A 19,899-nucleotide genomic window follows, 5' to 3' on the forward strand; every position below is an offset into this window, starting at 1 on the left:
AAAAGAAGAAGGAAAAACAGGGTGCTTTGCTGCTAATTCACTAGCAAGGACCACATTAAACAACGTTTTAAGGATTTAATGTAGGAAGGGGTGAAGAAGACGGGATGTTGGGATGAATGAGTTTGGCCTGGTCATCCGGGGATGGGAGATGAAGACTCGGCGTGGGGGTATAGGTCTTCGGGAAATTTGTTCCACTTATTTTCCCGAGCGTGCATAGATGGCAACGGCAGCAAGAAAGAGTAAAGCTTGGTTGTGAGATGGAAGGACAAAAAAGGGGAAGAGGTCATGGGATGGAGAGGTAAAAGAGGTGGAGGATAAAAATATACCTCCAGGTTTCATTTTGTTAACAAAACTGATTATAGACGACATATAAAAGAACAGTCTTTTTCCCCCCCAGCAGTAAATTTCCAGACGTAAACAATAACATGTCTATAGAGCTCTGATTTCATGTCAATTAATTTCATCCGTAGATCCAAAAGGAAAGTGTTGGGGAGGAAAGACTCCACCGAGCTGGCTGCAAGGCCCCGCCTCAGCGCCTCATCAGGCAACACCCCGCCACCCAGCAGCACCGTCACCTCCCCCTGGTCCCTGCGGCGTCCCCCTCCTCCTCCCCCGCTGTGACCCCGCCCGCCCCACACAGAGTCTTGGGGTCCATCTACAGGAACGCAAAGAAGTCCAGCACCTCCAACGAGGAGTTCAAGCAGCTGCTGCTTAAAAAGGGGAGCCGCTCGGACTCCAGCTACCGCATGTCGGCTGCTGAGATCCTGAAGAGCCCCGTCACGCCGAAGTCGCCGGGAGACCTTCTGACCGAGTCGCCCAGACAGCCGGAGGAGGCCCCCTCCCCACTGCAGCAACTCCTGTTGGACCAAGAGCAGCTGTCCAGCCCGTACCCCAAAGCCAACGCAGAGAGCTTCTCTCCGAGACCCTTCCTCGCGTCTGCCGCATCCAGGCAGGGCCGCTCGAGAGTCCCGCCGCCCGCCAGCAGCAGCCGCTACAGCGTGCGCAGCAGGCTGTACTCCACGCCCATGCAGGCCATCTCCGAGGGCGAGACGGAGAACTCGGACGGAAGCCCTCACGATGACCGCTCCACGTAGGACACGGAGCACGGCGGAAATAAATCTATACGTTTACAAAGACGACAGATGGACCACCATGAAATATCATATATCAAACATGCACAAGGCAGGGGAGCAGATTAAATCATTTTAATTGTTGACAAAAATAATAAAAGTCAATCAGATTCCTCGCAAATTTTTGGGATGAATTTTAAAAAAAAAAATTGTATTTCAGTCCACAAAATGTACCACTTTTTACAAACTATTTTTTAAAATAAAGCCCTGTTATTATAAAATGCCTTTATAAAAAAACCAAAAAAATAATAGAAACATCCGAAACCCAAATATGCATTCTGCCCAATTTAACTCTTAATGTTCAGATTATAGACGCACCGATCGAAGTATCCTATAGTCTTTGTAAACCGTGCCAACACAGACTGTCTTCTACTGCGATTTTTCTACCGAATGGCTGTTTTTCAATAAAGTTAGCACAACTAGGATGACGTAGCTCTGCGTATCCCTTGATAGATTTTTGCGAAAAGCTGCCAGCATTTCAAAGTTTGCTCTATGACTGGCAGAGGTGGAAAAACTCAGAGTTAAAACCAGAGCAACCTGGATCCTGTTTAGCCTTCTTGCTCTCTGCAGACACGTCTCAACATTAAATAACTCCCCATCTCAGCGATTCACCTGATGTCCCTAATAATGTGTTTGAACAGCTAATGTTGAGCCTTCTTCTGACAGTGACAACTTCCACACCGAAGAGTGGTTGTCAGCGGGACGGGTCAGGGCTTACGTTTGATTATCGATCGTCTCTAGTTGTACAGGGATATTTTGTTTGAAGACAGGTCAAGCCTTCGTCTCGGGACAGCACACGCGCTTCGTCTTTTCTGTTCTGTTGACAGATTTAAAAAGAAAAAAAAAAAACATAATAGTTGACCTTCATTTTGTATCCTATAGATGCAGATTTTTACCTTTTATGTATGTATTCTGTGAATACCTGTGCAAGAACAGACACAAAGCTTTCCTCAAGCCTCTTTATCTTTCCCGCCAATCGGCACGTCACAATTAGCTTCAGAGGAATTATCCCTCAGTCTTTTCATTCATGTTGTCAGCAACAGCAGTTAGAATACTTTAACTCCAGACAAGGACCTAAATGACGTAAGGCAGCTACTTGTTAATAATACTTCAGTCATCATAGCGAGGCGGAACGGTCTAAACCAAGCGACGATCTCTGGAGACGGGAAAGACGCAGGTGTTATCACGGGAACACGAAAAAGTGCTCAAAAAGTCCGAGGCGGTGGAAGCGCAGCGTGGAAAGATACAACGAGAAGGTCATGTGTTTAAAGAGCAGTAGTCGTTTGTGGCTGAAGACGCGGCATGTTTGTGAATAGTCGAAAGAGGCGATGGGAAAGTGCTCAGTAGGATCGAATATGCCTTACTGTACTCGACAGGAAACAATACGTGACAAAACGTTTTTCCCCGGGGGAGGAGGATTTTTCATGGTTTCGAACCAGAGGATGTAAAAATGCTTGGCCGGGTCATCAAGAATGGCAAGAATCTGTTAGATTCTGGAGCATTTGCTGCTGTCATGTGCCAAATGTTCCTTGATGACGCCATACGGCCATAAAATAAATATCTTCTGTGTGGTTAACAACTTAAACATTGTTTTTTAATCAGACGGATGGCCCCTGTTTAGTTTTTTTTTTTCCCTTCTTCTTTTAACAAACTAAAGGTAACATTTTAACAATGAACTGCTGGAAATTTTTAAAAACATATTTGAATACCTACTTCCATTTTGAAAGACAGTTTTAGTTTTTCTGTTTTCTGATTTCCTGGTATCGCATTTTGATACGTTATGATATAAGCAATAGATGATTCAAAGAGCTATTTCAAAGCGCTATAAGCTATGCCCAACCTATGCAAAGCTGACAGAATCTGTGTCAGTGAGGATAGATTTGTGGCCTTAATGACACTCCCGTACGCGGCCCCAGCCACAGGGAACTCAGTGAGATTAGCCTCTCAACTTTCATTCCACCTAACCGCCCCGCCCCCTTTTTTGCACTGACAAAGTGATGTTTGTGAGGTTTCTTTTGTCCCTTGCTGCGTGCCGTACCTGGAGATATTCATCGACCCTTCCACTCAGCTGTAGAAATAACTCTTCCTGAATAAGTTTTGTCGTGATGTAAGACTGGAGTTGTGCAGATGCTTCTGCCAAAAGGCCACAGGACCTGTTTGGAGTGTTGGACTGTGCTTTTCTCTTGTTACTTGACCGAAATGTTCTTGAAATCACAAAACAGTACTAAACAAAAGAGAGTCACAGCTTATGGCACTAGATTAATTAACAAAAAAAAAAAAAAAAAAAGAAAAAAGAAATGGGACATGAAATGAACCTATACAAACAGTACTGTATGTGTTTTTTTCTCTTTTCTTTCTTCCTCTCTTTCTTTTTTGTGTACAAAACTGTAAATACACAAACTGTTCAGAACGATCACAAAGGCTATCTAATTGTCTCTAATGTAAAAAATGATAATAATAATAATAATAATGTTTTCAGAGTTTACATTGATTTCAGACCTTTGTATATTTTTGAGTTGTGGAACACTTTGTCTTGTATTTATTTTTTAGTAAGCATCGAGGACATCCCATAGAAAATCTTTATCTACTGCTGAAGCACAACGGGCTGCTTAGCGAAACGTGTATGAACAGACAAATAAATGTGACTGCTTTGGAAATACAGCCTGGAGTGTGAGTGGTCAGTTCCAGGCCGCGGGAGGTCAGCTCATCCTGTCGCTAACTATTACCGACATCTTGCCATTTCATCCCTTCCTCCTGTTATTTTGCTGACATCCTGAACCTAAAGCTACAGTGCGTGGGTTTTACAAAAATACAATGTTTTTTTTTTTTTAAAACAAATATTGTTAATGAACAGGTGTGTTTAAAGAGGACACACCAGGAAGTTCCAGTTTTTAAAACGTTCATATTTTCCCCTTTCCGCGGTTTCTACCAAAACAAAACCGACTGATATTAATAACTTTGGAGGAAATGTAAATCTTCTGGTCCCAGGAAGGATGAAACTGAATCGCGCTTCGCCCCAGCAGAACGCTAGAGGGCGCACTTCACATGAAACCTCAGCATTGTTTTCCAGCTGTGATTCAATGCAAATTGATCAGGTTTTCTTTTTGGTCTCCGTTGCCTTAATATTATTATTTTTTTCTCATTTTTAAACGTTGAAACACGTTCCTCTCCGCGGAAGACCTTCGTTTCTTTCTGCACACGTTTTTTCCGTGTTCCTGCTGCGCAGCTGGGACAGAAAATACCCATTGTTGTTCTGGCTGATGTCAAGGAGGCCTTGGGATGGACAAAAAAAAAAAAAAAGCCTTGTTCACTGGGTCCTTGCATGTCAGCTAAGATTGAGAGGAGGGGGGCGGGAACAGGCTGTAGTGGTGGAGGAATTAAAGGTTATTTCTGCTCTCATGACGAACCATCATGAAATGTTCAAATACAAACGTATTTGAACATTTGGAGCTTCCTTCTGGAGACATGCTGCAGTGGTTGGTGCCCCAATTGAACCGTCAGGCTCAGCAGATGTGTCGGTGGTAATCCAGTGTAATAACGACAGCCTGTGTGCGTTTTGATCATTTTCGTGTGTTTGATCGCTGAGGCGAGGGGGCAGAAAGGGTTCGCCGGTCATTCCCTACATGCAGATGTAAAGAGATGTTTGGAGATTAATTGATAGGAATTCGAATTTTCATACGTCATCGTGGATAGATTTTCTTCTTTTTTGCAGCAAAGCAATTTGGCAGCAATTCCGAGGCCAGGTTGTCTCCTTCAATCTGCTCATTCTGCGTCCGACTCTTAATTGGCTTTCTTGGTTACGTTGAATTATTGAAATTTGAGGAAATAAGACATACAGGGTGGTCAAAGGTCAACCAGAAAAAAAAACAGCCTGGCAGCCCCTCCTCATGCTGGTCACCTGCTTGGTCACTCGCTGAGGACAAATCTGTGACATAAAGCTGAGCGATCACTGACTCCGAACTGACTTTTCTATTCATCTTTCAGTTTGATCAACAAGCAAAGTAGAACAATGGTGAACTTTATTTGAATTCTTAGGGATAATTTCTGTGAGGGACAAAACATTCATTGCTACACAATGCAAATCATAGTTTTTGTTGTTGTTGTTATTTTATTGCTTCTTTGCAAGGTTATTAATCAAAAAGGCTAAAAAAACAAACATCACTCCATAAAAATTTTTTTAAAAACATGCAAATGACATTTTTTTCTGATTTATAGTTTAAAGATGTGTATCCAAAAAAAAAAAAACACACGTCACTTTTTCTGCAGCACTAACAGTTGTTCGCTTCTCATTAAGTTGTCCATAAAATTCCGCTTTGAGAAAACATGAGGGAAGGTCAGCGGGTCGGTGTTGAGTCCTGACTGTTGGAGTCAGACTGGAGATTCTCCAGTATGTAGCCGAGACGGCCTGCAGGTCACTGCACCGAATTTATCGTGTCATGAAAAAGTTTCCCACCCTCAAAAAAGAAAACGCCTCAATGATCCCAGCTGGTCATACAAATGATAATATCAGGCAAAGACAATAGGAGTAAATGTAACGTCTTCCACTTTGATTTTCTCGAGGGAAAACAATCTACCCAAACCAATAATGTGAAAAAGCAATTCCTCCTCCTCACTAAATCAGGAACAAAACAGCAATTAACTACATTTCTGGCTCAATTTCTTCTCTCCACACACAGGCTTGATTGCTACCAGACCCTGAAGAATGAAGACGTCTCCGGACATACGTACACGCTCGTCTGTGGAGTGGACTGAAAGATCTCAACAGGCACCATCACATTGTGACCAGATCTAAAGAAATTCAAGAACAGATGAGAAACGAGCTCAATCTGTCGAGAAAGAGCCACAAAGCCATTAAGGCTTTGGAACTCCAAGGAAGCCAAACGAGAGTCATTATCCACATATGGAGAAAATATGAGGAGTGGTTGGTCTACCAAATGCATTTCAAGTGCATACCAACCTCTTCAATTTAACTTGTGAGAATCTGGGCTTGTGATTCTAAGAGGAGAAGAAAAAAAACCCAAACTGGGAAAAAGTGCGAGAATGTCCAGTGATGTTCAGTATGTGAACTTCAGCTCAGGCGTGCTTGTGATATGCAGTTGGAAGATCCACAAAGTCCAAACCTTAAGTACCAAAGAAAAGGACAAAATTGCAGCTTTGGACTGATCTAGTCCGGATTCAAATCTTCTCGAGGTGATCTTGCGTGACCTGAAACAATTAATTTAGGCTCCGGGAAAGTAAAGACATTTCCAGTAATTGGAAAACGACTGATGGGAGCTGCAGTTGCCAAGCGCGGCGCGGCCACTTTTCAGGTTGAAGGAGTGATTATTTTCACTCCTTGGGCCAGATTGTTTTGGATAGCTTTCTCTCCTCAATAAATGAAATGAACTGTGTGCATGTTCAATCAAATCTTCTCGGCCTGAAGCGTCTCCTCAGCCCCCCGCTTTTTGCTCAAAGAAAACCTTGAAACAGCAGAGAATGTGAACAACACATTCAGCGCATACCTGAGACGTGTGTCTTCAGCTGAGTGATGCTGACTCCATAAAGCGATTGGGGGGGATGTAGCCACACCAAAGTCACCGATGTGCCACCCGGGTATACCACGCAGCTCATTATAGTGTATTAGACAGCGTCCCTGTGGAACGGTGAGAGGCCCCGGGGCCCCCGAGGCAGGGCCCGAGGCTGGCTGGAAACCGATACGGAAACCCAGGGGATCTCGCTCACTCTGGCTGATCATCACCAGACTTGCGTCATCAGCTGCCAAACGGCACGGAGCAGAGAAATGAAGGAGTCACAACCGAGCTGAGGTCTTTCTGAACCTCGAGCAAACATGCTGTTAGCTTGAAGCGCTTCAAATGGCTCTAACTAATCCGGCATGGTTTCCCTGCAGCTTGTTTTCATTAGTGCACAGTGGATTTATATATAGCTGAGTCACAACACAGACTGCCGCACATATTTTCTTATCATGTCCTGATGACAACAAAAGGCATTGATGCTTACTATTGGGAATACATGGTTATCAACCTCTGAATAATATGAAGTAGAGAATGATTTATCACACACCAATCAGGTATTATGACCAGTCAAGAGAATAAAAAAGATTATCCCTTTATTGGGTGGGACGTGGCAGCAAGGGAGCGTTTGTTTCCTCTAAGCTTATGTGTTAAAACGCAACACAAAATGGGGAAGCAGGTAGGAAAGGGGCCAGAGTGAAAACGCAATTAATGACTGGATCAATGCATCTCCAAAACCGGAGCTCGTGTGTCGCGTCCCTGGTCTACAGTGGTCAACATCTCAAAAAGAAGAAATGGTGAACCGGCGGCAGAGCCCTGGGCAGCTGAGGATCCGTTGAGGTAAACGGGGGGTGAAGGCTGGTCCAACCAACAGATGAGCTGCAGCAGCAGGAGAGTTTTCTTGTGAACTTTCACTTCCTGATAGAAAGTCCCAGAATACACAGTGTTTCTCCGGGTGTTGTGTGTGTGGCACAGACCAGTTATTGGTGACTGTTGTTTATTTGTTTGTGTTACAATAGTTTTTGTGTTTAGTTTTTCTTTTTTTTTTTGCTTGCAGGAAAACGTCATCTGTTGAAACCCCCAGTTTAATTGGAGGAGGCCCGTATTTGGTTTGTTACTTATGCTTTAAAGGATTACGGTATATTTACTGTCCACTTAAATGAAAAATGCACAAGTGTTGAAATTAACGCCATTTATCATGGGGGAGGAAAGATGATTCCTCCACAAATGGTGAAGGAAAAGTATGCTTGAAAGAACAGCAGCAACATATTGAAATTAGAAAAAAGTTACATAATTATGCCGTTAGTTATTATTATTATTATTGTTGTTGTTGTTGTTCTTGTTGTTATTATTATTATTGTTGTTGTTGTTCTTGTTGTTATTATTATTATTATTATTATTATTTATAGTTGTCCTTTAGGCCCTACCTTCATTATTCTCCTCTCTTTGTGGAGTGCAGAGGGGAGGAGGGAGGGGGGAGCCGCTGACGATGCTGCGCGCGCAGCTTCAGTCTGGAGTCGCTACGACGGAGCCGCAATGAAGAGATAAATAGCGACGATATCTATTTATTTTTTGGAGTGTCGCGGCTCTAATTTCTTAGTTAATTGGAGTGAAGCGGTCCGAGGCGGAAGGCTTCATGTTCTCCTCTGTTTAGCGGGTGAGTTTCCGCCGACGGTTGGAGCAAAACTGTCATTTGGAGGCAAAATGACACGAGAGGGGGGATAAGATGAAAGCTATGGCTTTTCTGGTTTGGTGTCTCTGGCAGGCTGTAATAGGAACTGACATTAGCATTTTCTACTGAACAATAGTTACCAGGCTAATGCCGTATTGTGTAGCTTTGAAGCGCTAACACGGCTCCGTTCATTTCGCTGTTTCAGACGGTGCGGACAGCTAGCTTGAAATAAGGCGTACAGTGTTTGACGGCTGAGAGGGAGAGGAGGGAGGGCTGCACTCAATAACGCGGCTATTATTATTCAGGACGGAGACAACCTTGTCTTTGATATAACGCGTAAAGTCAGCGGAGCCTCACAGCGACGAGCGGAGATGTGCGCAGACACGGCGCTCCGTCTGCCCTGCTTTTCAAGAGCAGCCGTCGGCTTACGGACCAGACGCACCAGGGTACCGGGTTCAGACGCACCAGGGTACCGGGTTCAAACGCACCAAGGACAGGGTTCAGACGCACCAGGGTACCGGATTCAAACGCACCAAGGACAGGGTTCAGACGCGCCAGAGTACCGGGTTGAGACTCACCCGGGAACCGGGTTGAGACGCACCAGGGAACCGGGCTCAGGGTTGTCTGTGTCTCAGGGAAATTGGAGCTTTCGTCGCTCAGAGGGAGAGGAAATAAGTCGGGGTCTGTCGCAACAAGCCAGCTTTGGGGTTTGCTGTGTTCATGTTCTGATAAACTACAGTCACATGGCTGGAAAGAAAACAGCACATCCAGGCACCTTCTTTGTTGACTTTGTCACGACACAGCCACTAATTTCAGTGTGTCTTAACTGTGACGTTGTGCACTAAGGACAGAATAGTTTCTGTCCTATTTACACTGATACCAGGAATGGAAAGAGTATAACGATAAGAACTGTAGCTAGATCCCCACACTTGCACTCCAGACATCTGACCTTACAGCATAATGGTGGCAGTGTCATGATGTGGGGAAACCTTGACAGAGAGTAAGATGAAGCTAAATACCAAAGAAAATCTGTTTGGTTCACCTTCCAGCAGGGCAATGGCCTAAATAAAATCACAATCTGACTAATTGTCAAAATGCAAAAGAAGAATTCTATAATGGTCATTCAAGTCAACACCAACTGTATATACAGTATTAAAATAATATACAAACATTTCAAAATGTTTTTCTAAAAAAAAAGGCAAATATAACTGTTTCATCTCGCAAGTTTGGCTTTCAAGATACGTAGCAGAACAGGAAGTTAAATTAGAAGGGAAGCCAAGTGGACTGGTCAGAAAATATGGAAATACCGAACACTTTAAGGTGATTGGTCAGATTTGCGGAAACGTGGCGAAAATTGGAAGTCCGTGCAAAATATCTGAATTAACGTTAACAAATTTGATCGCCACTTCCTGTAGGGACTGCTTCATATGTAAAGTATTATTTATCCTTTTAAAAAAAGAAAAAATGTGTGCAGTCGTAGGCCTGAATGACACGATGATGGTCATTTCAGTTGTTTTAAACGGAGGTGTTAAGTGATTATCATAGAACTGAAGTCGCCGTGGCATTTAGAGGATCAACCCGGGGAGAAATGAATAAAACATAATCTGGGCTGATGTGAAAGGAGATGGGAGTCCGCCTGTCTCTCTAATGAGGGATAATTGGCTAGTGGAGCGGAGGGGCCGTTGATGGAGGTGACCTTTAGATCGTCTGCCGTCCTCCGGCCATCTCCGCTGCTTTTGTTTCCTCTGGCTCAACTCAAGCACAAAGCCGGAGAGAGGTCTGTCAGAGAAGAAGCTCTCAGACTGCAGCGTGAGCCTAATGCAGCCGAAGCTGAAATTAGTGGGAGAAGGGGAAGCGGGACGGACGGGCAGGGGGGGGAGGCCGGGTTGTTGTTTTCTTCCTGCTCTTGACTTGCCAATGGCGTACATTTCATCAATGAGGCGAGGAGAAAGGAGGAAAAAAAGGGAAGAAAAAGAGAAAATGTGGAAATGATTACAGTAAAGGGGACATGGGAGGGATCTCATTTGGCTCTCTGTTTGGTCTCTTCTGGCCTATTTACTCATTTAGCTGCCTCTGGCATAGGAACACAGACCGCCTGCGGATGACGTGTGAGGTTTACGAACAAAATGTGCCGCTGATTTACACCGCGCTAAAGGAACACTCTGCAATCACTCAAACGTTTTTGACTCCAGGTTCGTCTGGCGTTGCGTGCTTGCGCCATTAGCTCACGTTTTTAATTGAAGCCGCATCACACTCGGACTGTTTGAAACAGCCCGACCTGCAAACCCGGCTATCGTGCGGCGACAGGGGGAAGACTTGTTCCAACAGCACATCGGATTTAGGGGAAGATTAGGAACTCGTCTTGGAGCTTTTCGGGGAAATAAAGTTAGGTTGAGCTCAGAGACGGCGCACATGGGCCAGTTTGCTCTTTTCTTAGCGACAATCCTTGTTTGTTCTGACAAGCAGGACAGGAAAGACAACATGTAAAACGAGGCCTTGCACAGTAACAAATTATACTGGATGATAAATTGCTCCAGAAATTATCGCAATGAACGATGATATTGTTGTTTTGAGATCATTTTCAAGTACTGATATTGGCATACTCATGCAAGTTTGCCCTCTCAAAGACAGAACAAACACATTTTAAATACCCCAAATAAATAGATGAAACAATCACAAACAATAATTAAAAGGGAAATTAAAACCACAAACACCAGAAACCATAAATGAGACAGATTATGAGGACTCTGTAAACTGCATTGTTTTTCAAACGATGTTAGTCATCAGAATGGGAATCGATGAGCTCATTTTATTGTGCGATTATTTGCTTATTGCTAGCACAACTTTGAGTGTATTTCATTGGAATTTTACGTGGTATATCCTGTGAGGTCGAAGAAAAATCATAAATATTAGACACAAACACACACATATATATAATTAAAATCCAATCTCATCATTTGTGTGAAAACCTCAGAGGTTTGGTAAAAGTCTTTTTGAACAAGTAGGATATGTTAGGAAACAAGCTGCACAGCTCAGGTGTAAAGTTACCCACCACCAAACAGGTTAGCAGCAGCATCTCTCTGGGAGCTTTACTTTTGCCCTGTATTAGGTTTCTAATAATAGGTTTTGGATAATAGAAAAAAAAAAATCGGCACATTCTGTGGTCTTTTTTCACTTGAGCCTATTTTGCACAATATTAAAAATACAGAGAAATAAATTATTCAATTAATTTTAGATAAGGACATACATGTTTTATTACCTAAAATGCAATCACATAGCATTCCTTTGGTGAATCTGATAATTTGTAACAAATAATGCATCTTCAAACAAAAAGAAAATACATCTTATTTGTAGATGCCGCATGTGAAAAGCTCAGTCCTTTCTTCTTGACTTAGCATGAGTACAGTCTTGTTGGTTATTATTATTATTTTTTGATTAATCTATTAATAATTGGACAGTAAAAGATTATTGATAGAAACTTCATTTGAAGAACTGCTAAAATCATGTCACTCGAGGAGGAATATATTTACAAAGAAGTTTGGTTTTTTTTTCACATGAAATGTAAAATGTATTTGTACAGATTTTGCTTAATTACTTGTTCTGATGGTTTTCTTTCAGGATGTGTACTCTAGTTAACCATTGATTAATTGCTGAATCAGTTCACGATTAATTTGATTAATTCTTTCAGGCATACGAAAAGTACAAATAAAGTTGGTCGTTGAAACATGACAAAATGTGAAAGGTTTATAGGGGTGTATTAGTTCTTTGCAGGGTGCTGTAAATAACGCTCATGTCACATCTTTGATCCTCCCTATCTGAGACAACATTGACACAAAGAGAAGGCAGCGAGGTGGATAATGTGATAGGGGGGAAGCGATGAGCACAGCCTCTCTGTGTACTTTGGATCGCTGGAGCAAGCTGGTTAGACTTCCTACTTTGAGTTTGACATTGTTCTCACATGATTCAAGAGACTAGAGGTAAAGCAGTGACCTGTGAACAGACCCGAGGAGAGGGAGAGGGTGGGGGGGGGTGATAACGTGTCACTCGGATGGCGATTACTTTTTAGCATCAGGTCATGTGATCTGGACTAATGCTAACACAGCTTTTAAATTCTCTCATAGCTGACTTATCTGAGCCTGAACACGTTTTAGAAAGAGGCTTATGTTTATTTCCTCTCTGTCTTCATTCTGGAGAAAGGCTTCTTTCTTGGGCTTTATCGTGTCAAAGGCCTCATGACCGTCTTATCAAGCAGGAAATATGTTGCCTGAAATTTCCTGGAATGCATGCGAGGCCAGGGCATCTAAAATAATGGAGGGAGGAAGTGTTTCCGTTTCATATTCCTAAATTAGATCCAGTTTTATTCTGCGTCTGTGTTGTTTTGTGTCTTTGATGAAAAGGGTAAAATGAAAGTGATGAATGAACAATAAAAGGGTCTTGCTTATGGATTTTATTCAGCAAAAGTGTGGTTCCTTGAGTCAACAGTCTGTCCTTTTGGCCTTGGCTGAGATCCCATGACTTGCACAATGAGTGAGGACATTATGAGGACAAAGCAGAGAGTGTGGCACATAAGTCTGTTAGTTGCATGTGTCCTGCCATGACAAGCTGGCTCATCATTCATACATTTTTTTAATAATCCTCAACTACAAGTTTTGTCTTGACAGTGTTTAAAAGAAAAGCTTTGAACATGCAGAGCATTGTTAATTTTTTTTTTTAATACTCATACGCCATAACATTTTAGATTTCTCAATGATGGATGTGTAAAGCTTTATATTTTTCTTTATAACCTGCTTTTGAAACTTTTTTATCTTGTTCGATTAATGTAACTCAGATGATTCATTGGTTTCATCCTACAGCAGACATCAGGGGGCTCTGTGCTTATGATAAATCAAAATACAAAATAAATTACTTGCATACCTTTTGCTCTATTTGACTATATATTTTAGACCAGATCATCATTTAAGTGATCAAGAAAAGAGACAAAAGATTAAAAAGAGGAAACCACTGTATTTGTAGTACTCTGACTAAACATGAACAAAAGACTTTGTTGAAGATGAAGTGCTACCAACACCTCCGGTACTTTCATATCAGCTAGAAATCTGTCCACCAGAGTTAAAACATTTACCAAGAAAAGATCAAAACTAAAACCTGACCCAGTTCCGATCAATACTTTTATCGGAAGCAGGAGCTGATATCTCAGTTCCTGCTGTGTTTTAACACTCTTATCCCACAGTGTGTGCTTTGTCTCACTACATGGCACCGCTCCACAACACGTCCTGCCTGCGCCGACTCATCCTCCGTCCGTCCCCCCAGTAATAATAAAACGTCCCTTGGGTGCTTGGAGAGATGATCACTCCAATATCAGGAGAGTCAATTATTCATACAGATGGGCACAAGCAGGATAATGTTCTGCTCTGGAGGGAAAAAAAGGGGATGGGAAAAGTTTGATGTTTGCGACACATGCCAACATAGGCAGTACCTTTATAGCGAATAACTGCGTTAAATACACCCACACAGTTTCAATTTTCTAATAAAACCGTGACCCTTCTCTTCCTCCGTGCAGCTTTCATGTAGTGTCGTGTTGCCTCAGTGAGCAGTGAGGAGTAGGCATGTTTCCCTTAGGCTGGTTTTATATTGTTCTGTAGCATAGATGAGACATTGTAATAAGGCTCTGATGGATTACTCTGGAAGCAGATGGTGGCTCGGTCATCTTGTCCTGCATTCATGCGTGGAAACATCCCTAAGCATGCTTTAACACAACCCAGTAAAAGCCTTTTGAAAGTTTTCACACCCTCAAACGTGTAGTTGCAGTAGAGCTGCAACTAATGATTATTTTAGTAATAGATTATTCTGGAAATGTATCTATTATTAGGTTAAAAAAAAGTCTTGGCACATTTAGCAGATTTTTTTTTATTTAACTACTAATTTTAAACAATATTTGAAATACTTTAAGAAATGCAATTAAATTATATAAAGAAAACAGGACAATCTATAAGAGCAAGAAGTGTTTTTTTATCACAATAAAGGGATATTTAAAATGTTCTAGAATAAATATTTCTAAGGAGAAAAACTCAACATTTTGATAACTTTTAATCTCTCATCCCTGGACTCCTGACTGACTGAAGGTGAAAACAGTAGGTTAAAATCCCTTGGAGGAGTTTGTTACCGTTTGAGGGGAGTAAGAGGATAAATGACCAAATATTGCCCTTTGACCCAAAATGGCTGTTGCTGTATATTTTAGGACAAAGTATTAAGAAACTTTTTTTCTTGATTTGAGAGGCACGCAGATCTACTTACATACCAAATTCCAGATCTCGACAAAGTACTGTTCAGCCTATCTCAGTTTAGGGGACGGTGTAGAGCAGTTTGACCACACCCAATTTGACATTAAAATGTTTGATTTGTCAGGATTTCGAGTCAATTGTGGAACTCTTATCCCTACTGTGTGCTAATCTTTGGATAAATGTTGAAACTGGGTCACTTTTTGTAGCAGTCAGTAATGTCCTGGCATACTTCTTGGTGGATGTCTGACCACTCTTTCTCTGGATGCTGGTCAAGTTCATGTAAATTGGGTGATTTCCTGCCATAGACTCAACACAATCCACAATAGGGGCCATTACAGTAGAGCTTAATACTTGTCTGCTTTGTCTGTTCTAAAACCAGTTTTAAGTTGTGTTTTGGTATCGTTCTCTCCTTGGGACACAAAAGTGAAAAGTTAGAAAGTTCAACCAGGAGCCACCCAGGGGGAAGTCTACCACTAAATGAAAATCACCAGCATAATGCTCACAGTGAAGCAAGTTTAGCGTTGTCCGTTTCCCTGGTGCGTTGCCAAACAATGTATGGGAGTGTGAGGGGCCTCTAAAGTTTTCATCTGAACAGCTAGGTGGTTGAAAGTTTGACATTTGTAAGAACTTGTGTTCCAAATCGACAATGACCCAAAACACACACCAAACCACGGGGTATTGGAATAAAACTTTGAGCTTTGCTAGCTTAAAGTTAGACTAAGTCTATGCCCGGAAACAAGTCCATTTAAATTTAACGGGATTTCCAAAAAGAAATGGGGTCAAATATGTAGTCAGAATTATGCCAATCATCGACAACAAAACTACAAAACCGTGTGGAAGATAGGCATTTTGTTAAGGGACATCCATCCAAATTATTACTGAGAGTAAATGTATATGTATTTGAACATTTATGTATGTATGATTTTGCTCCAGTGTGGATTAGAGACAATCCACACTGGATTGTCTCTAGTTTGTGGAAACTCACTGTGAGTTTCCACAATGAACTACTGACAGAACAGAAGCAGTTCTGAAGCTCTGCTCATGATCATCAAACATTCAGGTTTTTGTGTTTCTGTATTAGCAGGAAGAACTAACTTCATGATATTTTTCACCTTTTCAGACCATCATGGAAGGCAACGACGATGTGCGTCAGAACACTGTGCAGAATGATGCTGAGGAGGGAAGAGGGGAAGTCCTTGGTAAAGTGGAAGACGGAGCAAACCCTCTTGCCGGTGACTCTTGTGACGGCAGCGTGACTAAAGGAGGGCTCTCTAACCATGTAGAGGATCCTTCGCCATCGGTGGTCGGTCCTGCCACCGAGTCTCCTGGAGGAGTGGCCTTGAAAGTGGCCACCACTGTCCTCCACCCGGTGTGTCTGGGAGAGAGTTCGCTGATGCTGCCCATCCACCTCCAGATGGCCGGAGCGTCCGCGCCTCAGCTTGGACAAATAGGGGCGGCGCCGTTTTTGATAGCAGGGCAAAGCCCGGTGTCACTCCCATTGGTCCTGGACCAGCAGGTCATCCAGCACATGAATCCCACCATCATCCCTCAAACTGCCTCCTGTGCGCAGCTGCCCCTCCAGAACAATGTCCTGTGTCAGAATCCTATTTCGTTTGGTTTGCCTCCAGCTATCGATCCGAAGGCAGCTGGACAGACACAGGAAGCTAACCTGCTGTCCCTCCTGCAAAATCCGGCGTTTGCAGCCATCCTGCAGGATCTTTTCCCACTCCAGACAGGATCTTCTGCCTGTCAGTCCCCAGGCTCTGCCTTTTTCCCCCTTCCTCCTCTCACACCTCCCTACACATCGCCTTTGGCTCCACTGGTTCCACCTGCCACTCTCTTAGTCCCCTATCCTGTGATCATTCCCCTCCCAGTGCCTCTGCCCGTCCCTCTCCCCATTCCGATCCCCATTGCTCAAAGTGAGGACTCGAAAGGGAGCATGCCAAAACCAGTTTGCACTGTGAATAAAAGCACTCAGACGTCACCAAGAGATACTACCTCTCCCTCTTTATCGTCAAAGAAGTGCTCGCCTCATCCCCAGCCACAGAACACGTCCGTGTCCTCACCGCCTCTAGAGGAAGGACAGGTCCTGGACCTCTCCGTCCGGACGTGCCCGATTGAACCAAAACAGGAATATCCCAGTCCTCACCAGGACAACGTGCTTGATCTGTCCGTGCCCGGTGTCAGAAAAAAGTGTGTCCAGTCAGAGAGGAAAGAAGCTTTAGAGTCTGGCCAAAGCGCCACCAATGCCGCGTTGTCTCTGGGCGTTGAATGCTCGCCGGGATTAGATTCCAAACTCCTGGGCAGCTTGACCTCGCTGGAGTTCAGCCGGCAACACAAGTGGCTGGTCGACACCGGCGTCGCTGGATCCAGCTCTCTGAGCCAAGAGGCATCTCTTGGCGGAGCCGGGAACCTGGAGATAGTCAGCACGTCGCAGACGGCCAAGGTCATCGTCTCCGTGAAGGACGCCATTCCTGCCATCTTGTGTGGGAAAATCAAAGGCCTTTCAGGGGTCTCCACCAAGAACTTCTCCATCAAACGGGATGGCAGCCAGGGGGCCTCCCTGCAGCAACTCTACGCCGTGCCGTCATCGTCTCACGGGGAGCAAGACCCCAACAACCCCCATAAAAAGGTCACTAAAAACAGAGCCATCAAGCTAAAGAAGGTCAGCTCCCAGGAGATCCACTTCCTCCCAATTAAGAAGCAGAGACTTGCTGCGCTGCTGCCTAGGAAGTGAGAGGGCTCCCAGGAGGGAGGAGAGGGGAGATTAATGGCCGCATGGCTCCCCTTTCTCTCCCGATAGTATAATATGACACTCACATGAGGGGCATTCTGCACTGAAAATCAAACATTCATCTGTCCAATCAGAGAGCAGCTTTTTGCTCAGAAAGCAAAGCTCTTTGTGAGATATTACATTTCTCTGAACTGCTGTTTTTCCTTTGGTAATGTGTGAGAATACATTACCAAAGGATTTGCGATATTATACTGACATGTGTTGTGTACGGCAGCTTCACTCACTCATTGTGTGCGACTCAGTAAACGGGAGACGTCGATTTTGTAACACGTCACATATAAACCCAAACAATCGCTTTCAGGACACGGCTCCCATGCCTCCGTCCAAAGCTTTCCGCTCCACATGCAGGTTTTTCACAGAAGTGCACTGAGAACCTGAAGAAGAAGGAAAAAAAAGCGTCTGCTGGGCTGACCAAGACTGTTCAAACATGTCACTGGAAATTCCCGCTGACATCAAAGCTCACTGGAGCAAAGCGCTCCTTCCTGATTGGTCGGGGTGATTAACACGAGAGGCTAATGAAGACTTAGCAAAGACCGCAGCCATCGATTCATTGGACGATTGATGGCCAACAGCTGACAGTCGCAAAGCAAAATGGCTCCTTGTTTTCCTGAAAAGCAAAGGCTCTTGGAATGGTTTTCACTTTTAATCCGCGAGTTGATCGGAACGTAGAAAAAATGAACGGGGTGGGAAAAAGAGCTGCTTTTGTTGTCGAACGTGTTTCCTAAAACAATGGCCTTTTTTTGCCAGGAGATTTTGGCAACAAAGTAACTTTGAAAAGATAATTTAAAAAAAATCACTTTTGACATAAAAACAAAAAAAACAACAAACTTGACTTAGGCCCTTATTTTAAGAAGGTGATGATAAATTGTACAATTGAAAAAAATAAAAAAATTTGAAAAGTGCGGCATGCAGATATCTTAAGTCACAACTTGTTGAAAACTTTTAAGCCCTTTTTGTCCCCAGTTTTGGCCTGTATTAATCTTAATTTGTCCCCCTATTAACCTCTGACCAGCTTCCCAGTCCCATCACCACATCAAGATGCCGCCACCACCGTGTTTTATGGTGGGGAATGTATGTTCAGATTAACAAACACAGTACGTTTGTTAATCACCATGTAAATCTTACTTGCATTTCACAATTTTGCGTTTATTTGTGTTGGTTTATCTAATAAAACCCCACTAAAAGCAAATCGAAGATGGCGGTTTTAACTCGATAAAACGTGGAACATTTCAAGGAGTTTGAATACGTTGCAGATACTGTAGCCAAAGCTGATAAAATGCCTCACAGCGTACATGTAAAAGCCTGCAACACCTGACTGTTTGTTAACTTATTTATTTAACCTCCACAGCACGGAAAGTTTCCGTTACATTAGTGGAGAAAGAAAGAAAGAAAAAAAAAACTACGTGTTTGTTTTGTATGTGACTCGTCCGTTATTAGTATTGATCTGACAACATCCTGCTTTCTTTTACCCAACATGTTGTGTAAAAGTTGCTTTTTCTTTCTTTTTGTGTTGTTGTTTCTCTCGGTGGTAAGGACCAGAGTTGTGAATGTGGAGCTTGTCGTTGATTTGAGTGCACTTTGTGATGGATTTTTAGTTGGAAAGACTCCCGGGCCGCTTCGCCGAAACGTCACCCTGGTCGTTTATGAGTTCAAGGGGTTGTGTGAAACGGGACGAGCAGCAGGCCAAGAACTAACAGCAGCCACATGCAGACTGTCTGGATGAGCTGAGATGGAAAATACCTTGAAGCTCCACGTTTCTTTTTTTTTTTTTTCCGTTTCTCTATATTTATGACTCCGTTCCTCAGCAATCCCAGAATATCTGACGCCAGAAGAGAAACAATCTCTTTACATGGACTGGATCTGCCTCTAATTTATGATTTGTGCACCTTTTTATTTATGCAAATGTGTGTGTGTGCTGTTTTTTTTTTTGTTTGTTTTTCAAAACCCCTGAAGTGAGGGATTATCAGCAGCATTTTTATGTCAGTCTCCTCATGGCTGCAGTTTAAACAAAATAATAATAATAAGGGTGAAGAATCAAATGTGGAAATGTGTATTTAATTATTTGCTATGTGTCGTTCGTGTGTGAGCTTTTGTGTTTTTATATGAGAGCAAACTAAATTTTTCAAGCCCAGATCAGTGTGTCGACTTGATTCTTTCTTTAGGATTTCTCCTCACTTCACCTGCCAACATGCCACGCTTTCCCAGACCCACATGTCCCTTGTTCATTTATGTTGGAACAAAAATATATTATATATAAAAAAAGAAAGTTATATGTAGCAGAATGAGCAATAAATACAGGAGGTGATGTCGGAATATTTTCTCATGTTAATGAAAAGTAAAAAGTTCATAGCAGGAGAGTGTTTAGAAGAATCTCAGCTGTTACCTTCGTCCAGGAATGTGTCAGAGTTAAACAGAACGTCAGGCCAGACGGAGAGGGAGAGTTAAAAAAAAAAAAAGACCCAGAGAAAACATAAACACTTGAAATAACAGCAAGAATAATCAGAGAGCAGAT

General features: G+C 42.9%; 2 protein-coding genes across 2 annotated transcripts in view; both read left to right on the plus strand.

The window, feature by feature from the left end:
* nhsa (Nance-Horan syndrome a (congenital cataracts and dental anomalies)) overlaps window positions 1–2,238 on the plus strand; it is a 62,499-nt gene extending 60,261 nt beyond the window's left edge. The window contains 2 exon segments of the mRNA XM_055055716.1: window positions 471–582; window positions 585–2,238. Coding sequence (XP_054911691.1) covers window positions 471–582; window positions 585–1,094 — 622 coding nt within the window. The 3' untranslated portion in view covers window positions 1,095–2,238.
* A 5,895-nt stretch (window positions 2,239–8,133) lies between these two features.
* LOC129378490 (retinoic acid-induced protein 2-like) lies at window positions 8,134–19,518 on the plus strand. Its single transcript, XM_055058784.1, has 2 exons — window positions 8,134–8,297; window positions 15,714–19,518. Exon 2 carries the CDS (start codon window positions 15,720–15,722, stop codon window positions 17,328–17,330), a length of 1,611 nt encoding a protein of 536 aa, XP_054914759.1. The 5' UTR covers window positions 8,134–8,297; window positions 15,714–15,719; the 3' UTR covers window positions 17,331–19,518.
* The last annotated feature ends 381 nt before the right edge of the window (window positions 19,519–19,899 follow it).

This window comes from Poeciliopsis prolifica, unplaced genomic scaffold (genome assembly GCF_027474105.1).
Source record: "Poeciliopsis prolifica strain line A6 unplaced genomic scaffold, Auburn_PproV2 SCAFFOLD002, whole genome shotgun sequence".
NCBI lineage: Eukaryota > Metazoa > Chordata > Actinopteri > Cyprinodontiformes > Poeciliidae > Poeciliopsis > Poeciliopsis prolifica.

Excerpts from the sequence above, each read along its gene's own strand:
- LOC129378490 (XM_055058784.1), top strand. The coding sequence starts at position 15,720 with ATGGAAGGCAACGACGATGTGCGTCAGAACACTGTGCAGAATGATGCT.